The 18,317-nt window shown below is 34.2% G+C and overlaps 1 protein-coding gene across 4 annotated transcripts in view; it reads right to left on the bottom strand.

The window, feature by feature from the left end:
* Positions 1-18,317, bottom strand: part of Dach1 (dachshund family transcription factor 1) — a 390,816-nt gene that overhangs the window by 172,877 nt on the left and 199,622 nt on the right. For 3 of the 4 annotated variants that reach the window (XM_078015803.1, XM_078015802.1, XM_078015805.1), the window contains exon 3: positions 4,815-4,976. The exons of the other annotated variant lie outside the window; for it this stretch is intronic. In XM_078015803.1, the coding sequence (XP_077871929.1) occupies positions 4,815-4,976 (162 nt within the window). The remainder of the gene's footprint in view (positions 1-4,814; positions 4,977-18,317) is intronic. 4 annotated transcript variants of the gene reach the window in all.

Raw genomic sequence — 18,317 nt, 5'->3', positions numbered from 1 at the left:
CTTCCTTAAAGAAATAACAGCAGTTAGGGGGTTATGACTGTAGTTTAAACAATGAGATTTTCTTGGGACATCTGTTTTGAGATCACATTTTGAATAGATATGAACTCATTTCCTACAAAGCAAGCAATCTACTATTGTTGATAGCTGTTTACCAGTTCTATGAGTCAGATATTAGCTAGGGGCAAAGATCCCTCTCAAATCCTCTGAGTATTTTTTAAACTGTGTAAATAGTGTTTTCCTTAAATAAAATGTTAAGATAAGTACAAATGCAGGCTTTTCCTGCCTCTTAGTAAATTATGGTTCACAAAACTTTACATTTGGGAATAATATTTAATGCATTTTTAAAAGGTTTATTTCCTTTGTTGTCTTTAGCGAGGGGAGTAAGACACTAGGTTCAGCAAGTATTTAAATAACATAGATACTTTAAGAGATGCTTACTATGTCAATATTTATAAAACATTTAAAAACTAGAAGTAAAATTAAGTTTCCTTTATTTAGACTAAGCCAATTGTGATTAATTCAGTATCCTCAAAAATGTGCATAATGCCAAAGAAAGGATAAACAGATAAAACATAGTTATAGAAACTATCAAATTGACCTTGGGTTCACTGGTTTTAAATTCTGTTTTTGCAATATCCCAGTTTCAATTTCCAAGCAGCATTTTTTAAGCTGGTTATGCAGATCAGTCCTTAAAGCAAAAAAATAGCAATTTATCTGGCCTGTATGTTGTGGATAGTGTTGCCACTAAAAAGAATCCAGGACATTTTTCCTTCTTATCTGCAATGTAGCTCATATCAGCCAACCTGTCACAAGATAGTACTTGATATAAACAAGAGATTGCTAAGACATCTCAGTAATCAATATCAGGATGGCTACAGTATGGAAACCCCAACCAGTGCATATCATTTGTCTCAGCATCTATTTCTATGGCCAAATGAAGCATTAATTCAAATCATAAATCTATGGTGATTTAAATCTGGGAATGAGCACCTGCCTGCTTTAATGATTTATTTTGTACATTTCAGTAAGCAGGAGATTTGTCCATATGAACTGACAGGTCACCTTCAGATGCCAGGAGCAGACTGTTTATCACCATGCAGACTAGCATCTCATCTTAGCAAGTAAATATTAAACTAAAAGAATCCAATTGATTGTGGATGAGGGAGAATGGCGACATGGCCATATATTTTACTCAGCATGCTGATGCCTCACTCAGGTCTTATCCTGAGGTCCTCACTTCTTCCTAAAGTGATCTTTCTGTTGGAAAGATCTGAGCTCAAGGTTATGATGTAAAATTGGGGTATAAAATAATTATTTGTCAGTGTCAAAGGTTTCTTTACACATCCTTTTGGGGCTAATTTTGAAGATTCATATTATGAACTGGAAAGGGTCATCTATAATGAAATTTTGCTGTCACCTCACCAAGCCAAATCAAACCAAACCAAGCAAAAACAAAATCTATTTCTTGGGACTATAAGGTTTTATTTACAACCAAGGGAAAAAAACAAAAACAAAAAAAAAAAAGTGCTCCTACAAAAGAAAGACCAAAAGGTTTGACAGAACTTGTGAGCCAGATGAGAACAAGAAGTAAAAAGAAGACTGACTTGACTTCAAAAATGTCACTGGATTTGGGCAAGACTGAGTAGCAAGGATACATCATTTAAGGTAGCACCTCTGTGAAGGGCTTCACTACTTCAAAGAACCAATTGATGGATTCACGAGAGCAGTAAGTCTCTACACTGACATGGAGGATTTGAAGAGTCTTGGAATTCCTTCTAGAATTCATATTCTTCAATATCACTTCCTTACCATGTCCTGATAACTGATTCTCCTGGAAGAGCCACCATGTCTTGTTATAACTGCCTATTAATCCATCTTGCCAAGACAGTATATGCCCTTTGAGTTCTGGGCCTGCATTACATCATTTTTATATTCTTACAATGAGCTAAAATCAAATATACAACAAAACCCAAATGATATAAAGCCTGCCCTCCAATTCTCTCACAAGGTCTGTAACTTAAGTAATACCTAGCAGAGGGAAGAAGAAAACAAAGGAGGAAGCAATTGATGGCAGTAAAAAGAGAAAGGAAGCTCTCAGAAGGGAAAATTCAGAGACATAGTAATATCAAAAGCAATACCAAGACTCCAACCAATGTGATAAGTGGACCTTGTACTAAATAATGTGATAATTCTAGACACATATTTTACTTCTCATGATGTAGACACCACTATTTATACTGTTTTCCAGATGTAGAATGTTAGGCTCAAAATGTTTACATAACTTTCCAAAGTCACAGAGAAATTCATTATTAAACATCAAGAGCCATGCATTATCCTCTAAATAGAGATGTCTGGGGCCAAATAAAATTATTAAATTCAGCCAATGCTCTTATATCTGCAAGCTCAACTCCCACCTTCACCATTGCTCTTTCCAATCCCCCTCCTTTCTCCCACACTTACTTCCCTCACTCTACAGGTAAATGTCTAGGGATGGAGGTGATCATGAAGGATTAGATTATAAATTATATCTCATGCGGCACATGAGAATGGAATGAAAATGACAATGATAACCACCCCCAAAATCAGTAAAAGATACCTACAATACAAATCACCTACATATCTTGGGGACTAGAAATGGCACCAATGTTAACAAATCTCAAAATATTAAAATCTAGGAAAATTCAAGAAAATTTCTGCTGCTCGTTCAATGTTGAATGGTAAATGTCCAAAAGCAGTATAAATTACCAAAACTAAATACCTTAATGGAAGACAAGTGATTTGTTCCAACTAAAATACAAAGAGAAATTAAAATTATTTATATTTTAAACCATTATTACAACCTATGTACCAAAATAATTACAGTAAGATACAACTTGATTAGTAGGAAAATGTTATTAAATGCTATCAAATATTAATTATATATTAATGCTTACTAATAGGTCATATTCCCCTTCTCTTATGTCTGTCAGTTCTCCAAAGCTGTGTTGCTCAGGAAAATTCAAGTGTAACACGTTTTAACAAATTTTGCTTTAAATGTCATTGTCAATGTGAGCAGTGGTATTTCCCTTAGTGCCTTTCAGCTTGGAGTCCTCTGTTTGGGTTACCTTCCATGTTTTCACCTTTCCTAGAATTGCCTCCACCACCTACTCTCAATGCAAACCATTGCTGCCAGTCATTTTAAATATCCCTCATGAGGTTCTACCGAAAAGTTCTGTTTCCCCTTTTAACACTTGAAAGCTGCCCTTTATCATCACAGAAGCATCAGTGATACACTTTGTACTCTGTGTATGTATTTCAAAATTATTGCCTATTCTACAATTCACATCTGGTGTATGTTTCTCGGAACTGTAGTGAAAACAATGATTAGGAAAGCCCATAATACTTCTGTAAACAATTTTAAATGTGCCTTTGTTTTATTTTCTTTTTATATCATTATTATCCTCCTCCTCCTCATTATTATTGTTTTGTAGTGCTGGGGATCAAACACAGGGCCTCACACATGCCAGGCAAAATGCTCTATCACTGAGCTACATCCCCAGTCTCTTATCTACGTCTTAGTGGACTGAAAGCAGAAAGAGCTACTGATTACTTACAAAATAATCTGTTAAAATGCTGCATAGAAAAGACAATTGAATTATCATGAATTTTTGTATTTGTCATGAGCAAATGTTATATATGGTATCTTGCACACATCTTTTAGAATCCAAATTTCCCTTTTTAAAATTATATTTTGAGCATGGTTTCTTTATTTTAAAGAAAAAAAACACAGTTCAGTGACAGAATAAAATGTTTTACTATATCAATAGCCAGATGCTAGAGATTTCATTAATCACAAAATTAACCCACCTTTGAGGTTGTGTTTGACAAAACAAATTACCCAAACGAATATGCTACAAAAGTTAATCTTTTATTTAGTTTACTTGTGGCAGTTAATTTTCATTTCCTTTTCCTCATATGGCAGGAAAAGAAAAAAATGTCAAGAAAAATTAAAGTTGTAGTGTTTAAAGGAAGAAGACTTTGGCAATGGTTTTGTATAGAAAGAATTATTCAAAATAATCCTTATTCTCGGCAGCACATGGAGAAATTAAGTTTATGGTAGACTTCCCATACATGATTTTGTTTTTGTTATTTCAGTTATCTATGTCAACTCAGGTTTGAAAGCATTAAATGGAAAAGTTCCAGAAATACATAATTGATAAGTGTTAGATAAGTTTTAACACAATACATTGTTAAAATTGTTCTATTTTATTATTAGTTGTTGTTGTTAATCTCTTACTGTGCCTCATTTATAACAAACTTTATCATAGATATGTATATAACATAGTAATTATATGGAGTTCAATGCTAATCCCTAGTGTTAGACATCCCTTGTGGTCTTGGAATGCATTCCCTATAAATTAGAGGAGGAGTACTGCTTCTTTTGCTGATAATGGTAGTGCATTTCTTACTTGTTAAAAAAAAATACATTAAAAGAATGAAAACATACAGTGTAGCAGTTATATTTGTCAACTTAACCCATAGTCAATATTTTAGAATTCTGATTATTAAAATTTATTTGCATTACAAGATGTTAATTGAATATTTATTGTAAAAGCTACAGACATAAAGTTGGTACTGTAATATGATAATATTGGTAACTACTTACTTACTCTGAGTGCGTGTTTTCAGAAAGAAAAATGGTATCTTCAAAATATGCAAAGTTTTCAAACTGAATGTAACAATTTTTTTTTTAAAGAGTAGCAAATACTTTTGTTCTAGGGAAGTAATTGCATAGCAAAGTGATTATGATCAGTTTTAGTGAACATGAAACTTACCGACACTTGAATTCATGTCCCCATTTTCAGAATCTGCTCCATGTTGGTTATTACTGGCATGATAGTTGCTCATAGCTTCTAATTTGATTTTTTTCACCTTCATTGCTTCGGCAATAGCTGCATTGGTAGCAGCGGCAGCTGCTGCAGCTGCTGCTGTCAGACCTTAAAAGAATAAATTAAAAATGAGGTAATTCAAATTCTGATTTTTCATGTAATCGTCCATGTACTTCATAAAACTCACATACAAACATACATTAGCATACCTGATGGCAACACTTTGATAACATATATTCATCCCCAACTAGCCAATGGAGCAACATTAATAAAAGGGGGAGAATGTTATTTCAACTTCCAAATTAAATATTAGCAGAAACATAATTTAAGACATACAATCATGGACATGCAGTCAGACTTATCTGTCAAAGACACAAATACAAACATACCATTCCCTGTTTAAAATCCTTTATAGTTGCCTAAAAGGAGGGTAAAATCAGAACTGCTGGCTTACTCCATGAGGTCTTTATCTAAGGAGTACAAATCTACTTTAATCTCCCAAGTTTCCTTGTTGCCATATCATGCCACATTCAAGGTCTGTGGATATGACACCATTTTCCATACATGAACTGCCTGCTCAAACCTGTTTTCCCACATGCCATTCCCTTTATGTGAAGTGAACTTGCTCTCTGAATCACTTGCCTGACTTCTGATCCTCCAGTGAGATCCCACTCCTATTGGGAATCTTGGCCCGCTGCTCCCCCAGCTGTGTTGATGCCTGTCTAATTCTCTCCTGGTCCACCTTTACACAGTGTATGCCATGCTATACTGTCAATGTCTGTGCCTCTGTTTTCCTCACTACATGGTGAACTACTCAGTGGTAGGACCATGTGCTGCTGTACAGCTGGGTCTCCCCTGTACTCCAGGTACTCAAGAAAAATGAAATATCACAAAAAAATGCTATGATACTGCTTTTTAAATTTAAATGCTGATTTCAGTGACATAAAGGTAGTTTAAATAGCTTAGTGACCCTATGTGATTGATCAGTGTTATCCTTACTTTACACACTAGGAAACCAGATGCAGGATTTAAATCAGTACTTTCTACTCCTGGAGTTAACACATTTTAACCATTGTGCCATGATGTTTCTCCAGAACAGTCTATCTCTGTTCATCCAGAGAACAGCAGGTAGGGGTAGATTAAAAACAAAGTTTGAGACCAGATTGTGAAAGATCAGGCCCCTAAAACTACTCTATTTCGACTTTAAATATGTGTACAGGGACACAATAACCAGAGGAGGTTTTTGAGCACAGAAGGGGTTTGTTTGTCTGCCTTAAATGTGTGAAATTTTATCAAGTCAATTCGCTTGAAGCTGGAACTCCTCATTGCAAAATGACAATAAAATATATGAATAATTTCTCCTAATTCTAAAACTTTGTCTATGAGAGGATATATATCCTCCCTAGAACCCTTCACTCATATTCTTTTTGCTACAGTTGCCTTAGTATTTCTGACTGCTGTGCTCCAGCTCTCTGGAAATTTATCTGTGTGATTTATTTCAACACCCAGTTGGTAGATTACAGACTGAGCACCACTCTCTTCCTTTTCCTCTCCACTAATCATCACTTCTAGTTACTATAGCAAATAAGTTACAGCCCAAGAAATTATTAGGAAGTCTTTTTCTGAGACAATTCCTGCTACTCATTCAGAAGGTAGGAGTATTTCACCTTCCCCTCAAATCAGCAAGAAGAGGCCCTGACCATTTTCACCCCAACGCAACAAGACCTACAGATAGGATCTTTGCATGGAAAACTGATCACCACCCCTTAAAAGGCACTGATCTAAATTCAAAGAATTCATCGGGGTTTAGTCTGAGCATTCACTGCCTTTTAAGTCTCAACTTGAGCTGATTCTCTCATCTTCCTATGATTGAATTTTCTCCCCAATTACTCATTTCCTTCAAAGATGTTTCAGAACATTTTCTTTCCTGTTCTATTAAAATTCTAAGTGTGTTTCCCAGAAAATCTCTTCCTTGATGAGATGTGAACATCTCATTTGTCCCTTCCCTTGGTTGCCTCATGTTGAATTGTCTGCAGTTTATGACCCTTCTCAGGCCTTTGTCTTTGATTAATGCTGCAAGCAAAACTTGTTCGAAGTATTCAAACAATAAGATAAACCCACAACTTGAGATATGATTGCTATTATCAAATAAATCCAAATCAAATTAAGTAACATGAAACATAACTATGCAAGGCCTGGCCTTGGACAAGCCATCAAATCTTCTTGAGAATGGTTTCTTCTTCTGTAGGATCTTTCTGATACCAAAAGGAAAATATTAAGATCAAATAAGATAAACTACATCAAGAATTAAACATCATGGTTAGTTTAAAAACAAGGCATGCCATATTTTCTAGTTCCTCAGTAAGTTAGATCAAACCCTAGGATTTCTGCAGGAACTGTGGGCTGGCACAGTCACCTAAAGGAGGGGAATCATACTTGTCCTTAAGTGACTGCATTAGCTCTTAACTTTTAAAGCTCCCTTTTTGATAATTTTATTATTTAGATGATCTACTTTATAAAGCTCCTTTACTTTCTGTTTGACAATTTTTCCCAGTTTTGCATTTCTAATGCAATTCCAAAAGATGTGTGTATCACATACACATACACACACACACACACACACACACACACACACACACGCACATGCACACACATACATTTACGCACTGGCTGTACCTTAACTAACATTCATATTAACAGTCCATTTTTAGTTCAGTTTTGAGAACACAGGAAGAAAGCCATGACATAAGTGAGAGTTGCTGATTTTAGTACTACCCCTCCTGGCTGTATTATAGGTTCTTCATTTTAGTTTGTTAATATCTTTCAAATTCAGACAATTTTCTTCAATTCCACTGCCCTCTCAGTGCAAGCTTTCATGTTTGGTTTCTTTTTCCATTTTCACTGACCCTGCAGGGCAACCTTCCATGTATTCTTTCCTAGAGTACCGCAATAAATGCTTGACAGCTCCCACTTTCACCACCTCCAATCTCTTACTCCTCATGCACTAGTCACCATGACCTCATGAAAATGAAGATCCAATCATGACATCCAATGCCTGCTCTTAGATTCAGTACTTCACATGGCTGTTAGGGCTCTTAGTGCTCAGTTCCCTGACAGTCAGTATAGAATCATCTGTTCCCCAGTGTCATCTTGATCTCTGTGCTCCAGATACTTAGGCCTTCTCTCATTTTTTCTCATGGACCATGTCATTCCTTCATTCAGGGTAGTGTTCATATCTTGTACCCACTTTCTAGAGAAGTTCTCTAGTCCCCTTGCCCCAGACCTGCTTATGATGCACTGGCTACAAGTGATGGCTTAACTATTATTTCCTTGAGAAGCAGGTTCAGATTCCTTGCTTTTCATTCTTGGGAAATAGTTATTAATCTTTCCAAAATTAGCTTATAGATTATTATTCTTTTCAATAGTCATACCTGACTTTCCCTAACCCAGCCCTCACAATGAATGTGAGTTTGTCCTCCCTAGATGTGCATCAGAACCAGCCATGGAGCTTTGAAACCAAGCAAATAGATGGATTCTACCATCTCAAATTCTGATCCAGAAAGTCTGAGTTGCAGTCTCTGCATCTATATATTTTTGGTTGGTTTTACTATTCCATGGTCATTTTAATATATAATCTGAGTAGAAACAAGCAATTCCTTGCTCTCTTTCTTGAGCTTACTCTTTTGGTGGGGAGAGGGGACAGCTCTAAGAGAATATCTTATGAAACTATTATTAAGTATTTCTGATGGAATTATGTCTAGCTCCTCTAACTACATTATAGCACCAAAGGGTAGAAAAACTTTCTTAGTTTATGGATCCCAGACATCTATCACAATGTTTTACACAGATTGTCACTGCATGAAAAAAATAATTCTCAAACTAGATTACTTGCAGAGACACAGGAGAAATACAGTAGTTATTATTTAACCCATTTGTTTTCTGTTACAATAAATGTGAATATAGTAGGAGTAACAAATGTCATTAATTTAATATAAATTATGACTCTTCATAGATCTATTTTGCCCAGGGCTGGAGAGGACCACAAGTGTTCACTCCACCCCACCCCCACATAATTATTACAGTGACTTTTTGTTTGGCAATGACTCTTACAAATATCCAATATAATTCTCAGGCCCCATTCAATTTGCTTTTTCTAGTTAAAACTTAGTTTGCAATCTATGCTGTATCCTTCCATAGAGATCCCATTGTGTATGTCTTTCCCTAATTGAAATTGCCTTAAAAAAAAAAAGTGTAAGAAAACAATTCAAGTCTTTGGCCTATTTAACATACAGAATTCAAACTCTGACGACATTTTCTATTTAATTAAGAATTACCCACTGGTGTAAACACTGGTGACACATAATATTTACCACACTCTTTAGCTCCCTTTGTAACCCTGTTCTCACTTGTCATGGTTCTCTTCTTGTCTCAGACTCATGGAGAATCTTCGTAATGCCTCTCGTATATCCCACCATGAAGTGTCTTATATTGCAAATTACCATTGCTTTCAACTCTTCCCAATCAAAACAATTTTGCCCTCAGAACTAGACAATGTGGTGTTTCTCAAAGTATATACTTTTCATAAGATTTTTTACTAATTTGAGGATTTTTTTTAAGTTTAGATGAAAAGATAATCTGGTGAACAAATACATTAAAATTTACAGGGAATATCTGTACCTCATAGCAAATGCTTATTAAATAATCAGATCCTCATCACAGTGGCTTCCAAAAGTGAATATGCTTTAAAAAAAACAGTAACTTGTTAAAATACAAGTGACCATCAAATAATCTAAGGGCAGTAAGCATTGGAAATAATGGATTGAAAGGCAAAATGACTGCATCAAAAATGATCAACATAGAAGATGAGTAAATAATATATACTATGAACAAATAAATGGTCTTTCACACTAAGAAATGGTTATTCCATCTATTATACTTTATACTGCAAGATTTATAGTACCTCTTACACTAGGAGAAAAACATGTACTGAACTAAGTCAAATGTAACATAATTTTAACCTGCATGTGAAATGCCTATAAAAACTTAAATTGAGGGCTGGGGTTGTGGCTCAGTGGTAGAGCACTTGCCTAGCATGTGTGAGGCACTGGGTTCAATTCTCAGAGCCACATAAAAATAAATAAATTAAATAAAGGTATACAAAAAGATGGTAGTGAGATTATTTAAAAAATAACTTAAATTGAACAACAAATATACTACTTGTGTATTTACTTGTAGTAACTTTTTAAATAAATCTTATGTTTTTGGTGTTCTATTCTTTAGAGAAAAATAATAAGTGAATGATTAGTGTTTTTTAAATATATGTACATATATTTTACATATACATGAAAATTACATATAAAAGATATAAAAGTTGTAGTTTATGATTTTCAACCTATTTTAGTGCACCTATGTCAATTTCACTGGAATAGTTATAAAATTTAAAAATTTGGAATTTAATGAGTTCATTTTTAGAAGTTTTGAATTCAATTTTATCATCAGCAATGAGGAAATGTTATGTGTAATTAAAGGTCATTCTCCCTGGTAAAGATAATGGATTTAGAAAAGCATTGTTTTAAAAACATGTTTTTCCTCAGACAAAGGATAATAGGTCACAACATATGCAGTCATAGAACTTTCTTCAGGAAAGCTACCCCACATCACATTAAGTTTAATACCCCATCAGCCTTATGTGACGTAAAAATATTTCATGTTTTTCTTTCCTGTTTGATCACAACAAACTTTATCACTTGCAATTTAAAAGAATGAATAGATCTTTACAGAGAACTTAGAAACATGGTTTGTCACATTTTTTTGTGAATTATAATGAAAACTCATTGCTGTGGACTCCATTCTGCTTTGCTCCTTCAAAGCAAACACTACATTATATTTAAAACTGATTCTTTTTAAAAAAATATATATCCTAGCTAATAAGTTTCTTTTATTTTCCTTTTTTTTTGATGCTTCACTAAAGTCCTCTAAAATTCTTATAGATTTAGTCACCAACATCGAAGTTACTAATTATCCAAGCTTGCTATTATATAAAGAATAAGTACAATATGTTTGAAGAAAATACTCTGAAGAACCATACAAACTTTGGACATAATGCGTCCACTTTGTCCACTTTGTTTTGGATAGTGAAGCAAGTTTTATAATGTCCTCGGCTTCCAAATTCTCATTTCTAGAAATAGGTACAATTCTGACCTCATAGGGGTGTCATGAAGACTTACTGTGGAAAAAATATGTGAAACAGCCTGCACGCATTCTCAGCCTGCCACACATGGTAACTGATCTTGTAAAAGAAAACCTAACATTCATCATGTCCTTACATTGAGTTGTACCTTTGTTCTGTTGCTCACAAAAAATGCAAATATGGCAAAAGGTACTTAACAGCATAGAATGAGAATTAAGCTGTTCCATAAATGGATATCTAAAAATTATGTTTCTACCAAATCATTTGATTTAGCTGTCTACATTGTTCAAATTTATCACGAAATCACTAAATCTTCACTCTGTGATGTATGTGTACAAAGCCTTTGCTGTTTCAAATTCAGTATCCTAAAACCAGTTCATAGATGCATCTTTGGGAAGGTAAGTAGACATTGTTACCATTTAAGGATGTTATTTTACTTTCTAGAGACAGCAGTTTTCTTCTGCTTTCAACTTTTATTAAAACAGCCTTTAAATTCTTCAAATGCCATTAAGCAATCCTGATAACTCTTTAAAAACGGAAAAGTATCCCCATTCTATTTATTTCAAGTAAGTTAGTGCCCTTAGTTATAAATAGAAGATTACAACTGTAGATTATAAATATCAATAAAAGAGACATATTGCTGTCAAATTCTTTCTCTGATCTGTTTGTTTGCTCATTAACTTGAAAGGTCCAATCTTTGATCTTTGGTTTCAAAGACATCAAGATGACTTCCAAATGTTTGATATGTTGTCTACTTTTACATTGCATTCCATATAAAATGCATTTCCCCAAACCTAATGGTTGAATAAAATGGGTTACATCCAAGAGATGGTAAGTATTCAAACCTTCCAAATTACAGACTTTTTATGAGTCGGTTACTTTACTCAAATTTAGAAGAAACGAGTTTAAACATGCAGTGGATTATAACCAATGGTAGTTATTATTAATATTCTGGAATTGATAAGTTATTTATGTCTGGCATTCTTCCTACTGATTATTCAGGGAGACAGGCGGCTTATAAATATCTCATCACTCCACCGTCACAGAAATTTCATCAACAGTGCTCATGCACAGCTATTAGCAATATGAATCTAACCATTACAAGAAGGAGGAAAATCGAACATGTGGCATTAATACGCAGTCCTGGTTCCTAACCATCTGATAGGCAGATGGTGTGAAGCGGATTCTCCAGCTGAAATGAAGGGGCACATCATTTAAAACCTTGTTTGCATTCTAACTGATATCAGTGCCATATTGATATACATGATACATCATGGCAGTATTTGAACAATCTAGTTTGTTTCAGTCATAAATGTTTACAGCCTTGTTTTTTTAATCTTATAAGCATGTTCAGAAGAGTGTATTTTTAATTTATGAAACCTATTGTTTACTTCTGTTGAACTAGAAGATTAGTGGAAAGCAAGAATATTAAATTACTTCAACCAGAGCAATATAACCAAGACAGATGAATAAAGTGAGTTTCTATTTTCAATAAGGATGTTAGTAAAGGAATTTTAAAATTAGCCCAGGCATTTTGTGCATTAAATACATTTATTCATTTAAACCTTCCAGCTATTTTTCCCCCAAGTGGCATACAGAGAAACTTAATGCTTTACATAGTCATTCATTTAAAACTCTCACTGTGTGCAATTAATCTTGTCTAACAATTCAATTCAGAAAGTAAAACATCAAAAAGCATAGTTCAATTCAACAGTCATTACTGTGAAGTAATCTTTCTGCTCCTGACAGTTCCTATAGATGCTTTGCGAAACTATGTTGAAGGTGCATTGTAAGCTCCATATGAGTTTGAATTACAACTCAATTGAAATCACTCCAAGTCTTAAGAATTCTTGGCTCAGTATAACTTGAAAACATCAGTACCTTTTTTTTTACCCTGCTTTCTTTCTATCCTTATTTAAATACTGGCTGTCCAAAACCTGACACTTATTTTCAATTATGTTATTTCTTAATGCTTTCTAAATAAATGAAAATTGTGAGTGAACCATGCCTGTCCCCACTCTTGAATGCTTAAATAAAAGAAACGATTCATGACAAGAATAAGTAAATTAACTGTAAATTTGGTTAGACTGGAGATTTTCAGTGTGAACTTGTCTCTTAATGTCCATTAGACTGACTTTCCTTGCCCTTTGTAACACATTTGTATTCTGCAGAGAAAAGGAAAATTGATCCTTAAGGCCACTAATGGAAACACTGTCTATACCAGTTTTCAGGTTTTCAATTGATTAGATTTTTAAAATATTTGTATTAATGACAACAATAACAACAACAAAACCCCACCAATATGGAGAAACAGACAGTAAGAAACATATTATTATTATTATTATTATGTTGATAACGACTGTTAAGACAAATAGACATTAGATTTAGCATTCTTTTTTTGAATAGCTTATAACCCCGGTTTCCCAGAGAGAAGGGGTTATAGCAGGAGTGAAGTCAGAGGGAGGGAACACCATGGGGATGTTATTTGGCCATGTGTAAGTCCCTGAGTGATTTCCATGGACGTTTTTGAAAAGCTCACCTTGTGATCACTGGCTCATAGAAACAGGCTGAAACATAATCAATAAAAAATTTAAATTTGGTTTTCAATCAAATGTCAGCTAACTATGCACAGTTGAACTTGGCATGAGATCTTGAATAGATATCATTTTCTCCACCTTTAATAATATTACCATTAGCAAAATATTTCTAAGTCACCACTTGGAGTCTAAACTTTTAACAACACGAGGAAAAGAAAAGACTTACCTAGTTGACCCTTTCATCTTACTAACAATGAAACTTAGGGGCACTGAGGTTAATTGTTTATATAAAGTTACACCATTAAATAATGATAGAGGAATCACAATTCCTCTAACTCCCAGTTCAGCATTGATCACACTGACTCTGTCAAGAGATGCAAAAAGAAAAGCACAGAATACCCTAAACTATGGAGTCTTTGAAAGAAAATCACCTCTTTTATTCTAGTAGTTTATGGATCGTCTAAGAGGTCGAGGTTATAGACTCTCAGAGGATGTCACAAATATATGTTGAACCCATTTAGAAATCCAATCTAAATGTTCACTTGTGATTGTTTTACATAATTTAGAATATTTTTGTTACAGAAACAATGGGCATTCATCTTTGTGCACAAAACTTTTAATCTACATTATTTATGGAATAAAAAATTAGTAATATTTTTCTGAATCCCATTGCATATATACAGCACAACACCAAAGAGAGAGAGAGAGAGAGAGAGAGAGAGAGAGAGAGAGAGAGAGAGACCCTTTGCAAATCTTCTAAATAGAACAATTTATAACTATGAACATTTTGAAATAGGCAAACATTGACTCTAATTTTCTTTTAGCACTCCATTTATTATATTTTTCTATTTTCTGACAAAATCAGCACAAGCTACCCCCATGTTGGTCTAAGGCCCAGCACTTATTACAATCTTTATTACCCATCAAACAAAATTACTCAGTGAATGGACTCCAGGCAGCTGGCTCTCACTAGCATGAGAATGACTGACAGTGTGTGACATTCTAAAAGGATGTTTTTGGAGAAGCAACTTGTCATTATTGGTGACAGTTCAGGCAATATAATAAGTGAAAAGAGGGAATGGTGTCATAAAGTTTAAATTCCTGCAAAAGAATAACACCATTAGCATTTTAGCTTAAAGATAATCTCCCAGAATGTTCTAATTTTGTCACTATCACATAAATCCTCTACTAAATTCTTTGCTACTTCAATAAATCTCCCCTCCCCCCTTTGTTTTCCTTTTTCCAGAATCCAGGTACCACATGGTGCCCTATCAGTGCAGTACTATTGGTAAGAAGAAGAGAGAAATGAAAAAAAGGAACACAGGTGACCAATTTACAGCTAGGCATTGCTTAGGGAGGTTACTCAATGAGATGGGTATAACTGGGAAGGATGTGGTTACCAAAGTTCTCTGACACAGTAATATAAACTTTTTTGAAGGAAAAGATTCATGCAAGAAATATATTCATCTAATTACTTAGATATCCAGCAAGTGGATGCATTTTCTCTCCTTCTAAACTAAGGTCAGGACCAGGGTAAGTTGAGAATAACATACATGCACAGTCCCTAAGTAGCAGGAAGAACAGAGGGAACTGTGGTGGAGACTCCAAGTTCTTCATCGTTGTTAGGTTTTTGCATTTAATATCCACAGTCAGTAAGGTGGGTGTTTCCTTGTTGGATTACAAGGACAATCTGAATGGTGAAAGTACTTGGAAAAAAAAAAAAGTTTTTGGTTATGCTGTTAAAACTGGCCCATGGAAAAGAACAATCCTGATCAACTTAGAAAAATGGATACTACCATGTAATAGAGAAGATTCAAAGGAATTAAGGGCTGTAGTGCATAGCATCAAGTGATTGTCATCACTTAGAAGGTGGCATGATAAAAGTAAATGCTACCTTGTCTTGGCACAATTTTGTAATTCTAGTCAAGTTAGTTAATTCTTTGGGCATAATGTAGGCAAATTATTTAGACTGATTATGAGTTAACCTATATCTTTTATTCAAGAATAAATGCTGTTCAACTTTAACGTTATTTTTCTTAAAAGGTTTGATTAATATATTTAATCCAGCTCACTAGGAAGAGAACAAATGCATGCTAGGGAAGGATTACCAACACTTAGTGTTATACTGCTCACTTTTCTTTTATGCTGCAAAAAAGCAACTCTAATAGAAAGTGATGTTTAATACCTAACATAGAAAGACACTTTCATTTTCTAGTAAAACCTTTCACATTGTTTCAAAACACCAGTAAGTCTTAGAAAATCCTCAACTTTCCAAACATCTCTTCATTTTAGGAGCAATGTCTTTAGTTATACTGATCCAATGGCTTCTCTTGACCTAATTTGTGTTGCACTATGAGATTCTATTAAAAGAAACTAAATCACTGCAGTAGATTTATTCACCTTAAATAATTTAAGCTAATTGAAAAAGAACCAAACTAAGACACTTCTCTCAAGCATTCAATTTCTGCATGTCAATTAGTAATTTAAACAACCAGCTAATCACAACAGCTTTGTGAGAAACTCAGACCTGTTCTGTGTACACATCTCACTACCTCCACTGAGCTGGAGACGGAAGTAAACATCACTTCTGATTCTGCAAGAATGCATGTCTCTTCTGTTTTAAGCAATCCCAATGAAATGTTTTCATTATTGAATTTGAGATTTTTCTCATTTTTTCTAAAAATTTCAGAAAAAAAAATTTAAAACACACATACACAGAAAAATGAAGAAAATATCTAGAAAATTTATATTTAATCACTGTTTTGACAATAGTTATGGCATTTCAAATTTATAACTTGACCTAAACTAAACAAAATTCAAAACATTATTGTTATTCACAAAGGTTACTACATCACAATAACCAGAAACTGAACTCCTATAGGCTGGTTTGTAAACAAAGAATTACTTTAATATTATTATTATTATATATTATCATTATTGAATTACTTTTTTTAATCTTAGAGTTGTTAAATACTACTTTAATTCATATTACTAGTTCCACATAATGTTATTGCAAATTATAATTTTCTAATTGTCTCATTATTTGGAAATGCTTTTGTAAAACTGATGATCATTTTTCTCATGCACTTACTTAATTTTGTAATTCAGCTGTTGGTAATACCAAGAATATGTGACAGAATGACACGTATGACTGTCCTATAAAGTTTCAAAAACTCTCTGCAACACTTTTACCATACATCTTTCTTATGAGAATTAGAAAATGCAAACATAACTTTATCTTGGAAGTAAAGCCTTTTGAAATATTGTTAAAGTGCATACTGAATAAAGACAACACACTTAAGCGGACTTTCCCCCTTTTAAACAGCATTCATCTTTTCAAAAGCAATAGATTCTCAGTCCACACGGAGTCTGCTGCATTATTCATTTCGTGTGCAACCTCATGCTGGACCATAAATTGTTACTTTATCTAATCAAAGGAGACTTAACTCTACAGAAGGTCAAAGGTTTAATTTTGTGAAGTATTATCTTACGCTATGAGTTTAACCGAAAAATAGAAGAAGAAAAACAGCCAAGAAACTGGTAATAAATGAACCTTTATTGCCTCAGGCATTGGCCTAGTTAATAAACTTTCATTGAAGGTTTCTTTCAACTGTTACGGACAATGAGAGGAAAAAAAATCTTAAATTACAGCCATGTGTGACTTTTAAAGCAGTCATTCTTTTTTATCTCAACCTCCTTAGCTCAGGGAGAAAAAAATAAAAAAGACAAAGAGAGATTGTCTTCAATCTCTTAACCAAAAATGTATGTTTCTAAACAGATGAAAAAGTGCAGATAAACTTTTGTAAAAGCAGAGGTCAGCTTTGAACAATATTTTAAAAAATGCATTCTTTAGGTGTTGAATCTTAAAGAATGATCTCTTTAGTTCAATGTAAAACTACAAAAGAGAGGAGGAGGGGGACATCGTTTCTTCTCCATAATTCTAGCTTTTAAATTGTAGTCTCCTGCTTAGCAAAACACAATGTTTTATAATCTCACCATTAATGCACCGTCCATTGGAGTTTTACTATTAATTAAATGCATTGCAAGTAAATGTACTATCTGACCTTTTTCACTGCATAAATCTTTCTATTATAAGAAGCAAAAACATGGTAGAAATATATTTTATTGATAAGCAATTAAAAATTTTAAGAAAAGTTATATTTCTTTAGCTGAGGATCTCAACCAACAATCATCTATGCATAGTTTTTATTTCACTGTTTTCTGGAGAAGTACATGAACTGAGTCCTTCTGAACTATACTCTATTTTTTGTTTTCAGGAGGCACTCCATTAAGGAAGAAAGTTACCATGGCCTCAATTACAACTTCTTGATTTTGTACAATGAAGCATAAGTAAGGTAGATCCTTGTGTCAGTGACAGAGTTCGCATTAGCTGTGGGAAAGGAAAGAAGCAATGATCTGCATCTTACTTTAGATGTTCTCAAAGGGAAAAGGAAAGAGGGCTGGCTCCTTCCTCCTAGCAGGACACCCCCTGCTGAATTCCACCCCCAAATCACAAGACTCTCAGCAGGGCACCCAACCTTCTTCCCCCTCAACAGCATTTGGACAGAATTGGGGCCCTACTTCCTGCAAGAGACATGTCCCTAGGATGCTATCTTGGCCACCTTTGAATCTGAACATGATGGCTTCTTACACAAGCAGCACCAGGTGAGAGCAGGACCAGGCTTCCTACTAAGAAATACACTCTGCACAGCAGGGGGTCAG

The sequence above is a fragment of the Ictidomys tridecemlineatus genome, chromosome 6, assembly GCF_052094955.1.
Source record: "Ictidomys tridecemlineatus isolate mIctTri1 chromosome 6, mIctTri1.hap1, whole genome shotgun sequence".
Classification (NCBI taxonomy): domain Eukaryota; kingdom Metazoa; phylum Chordata; class Mammalia; order Rodentia; family Sciuridae; genus Ictidomys; species Ictidomys tridecemlineatus.
The sequence above is the reverse complement of the archived record's forward strand: the minus strand, read 5'-3'. Positions and strand labels throughout refer to the sequence as shown.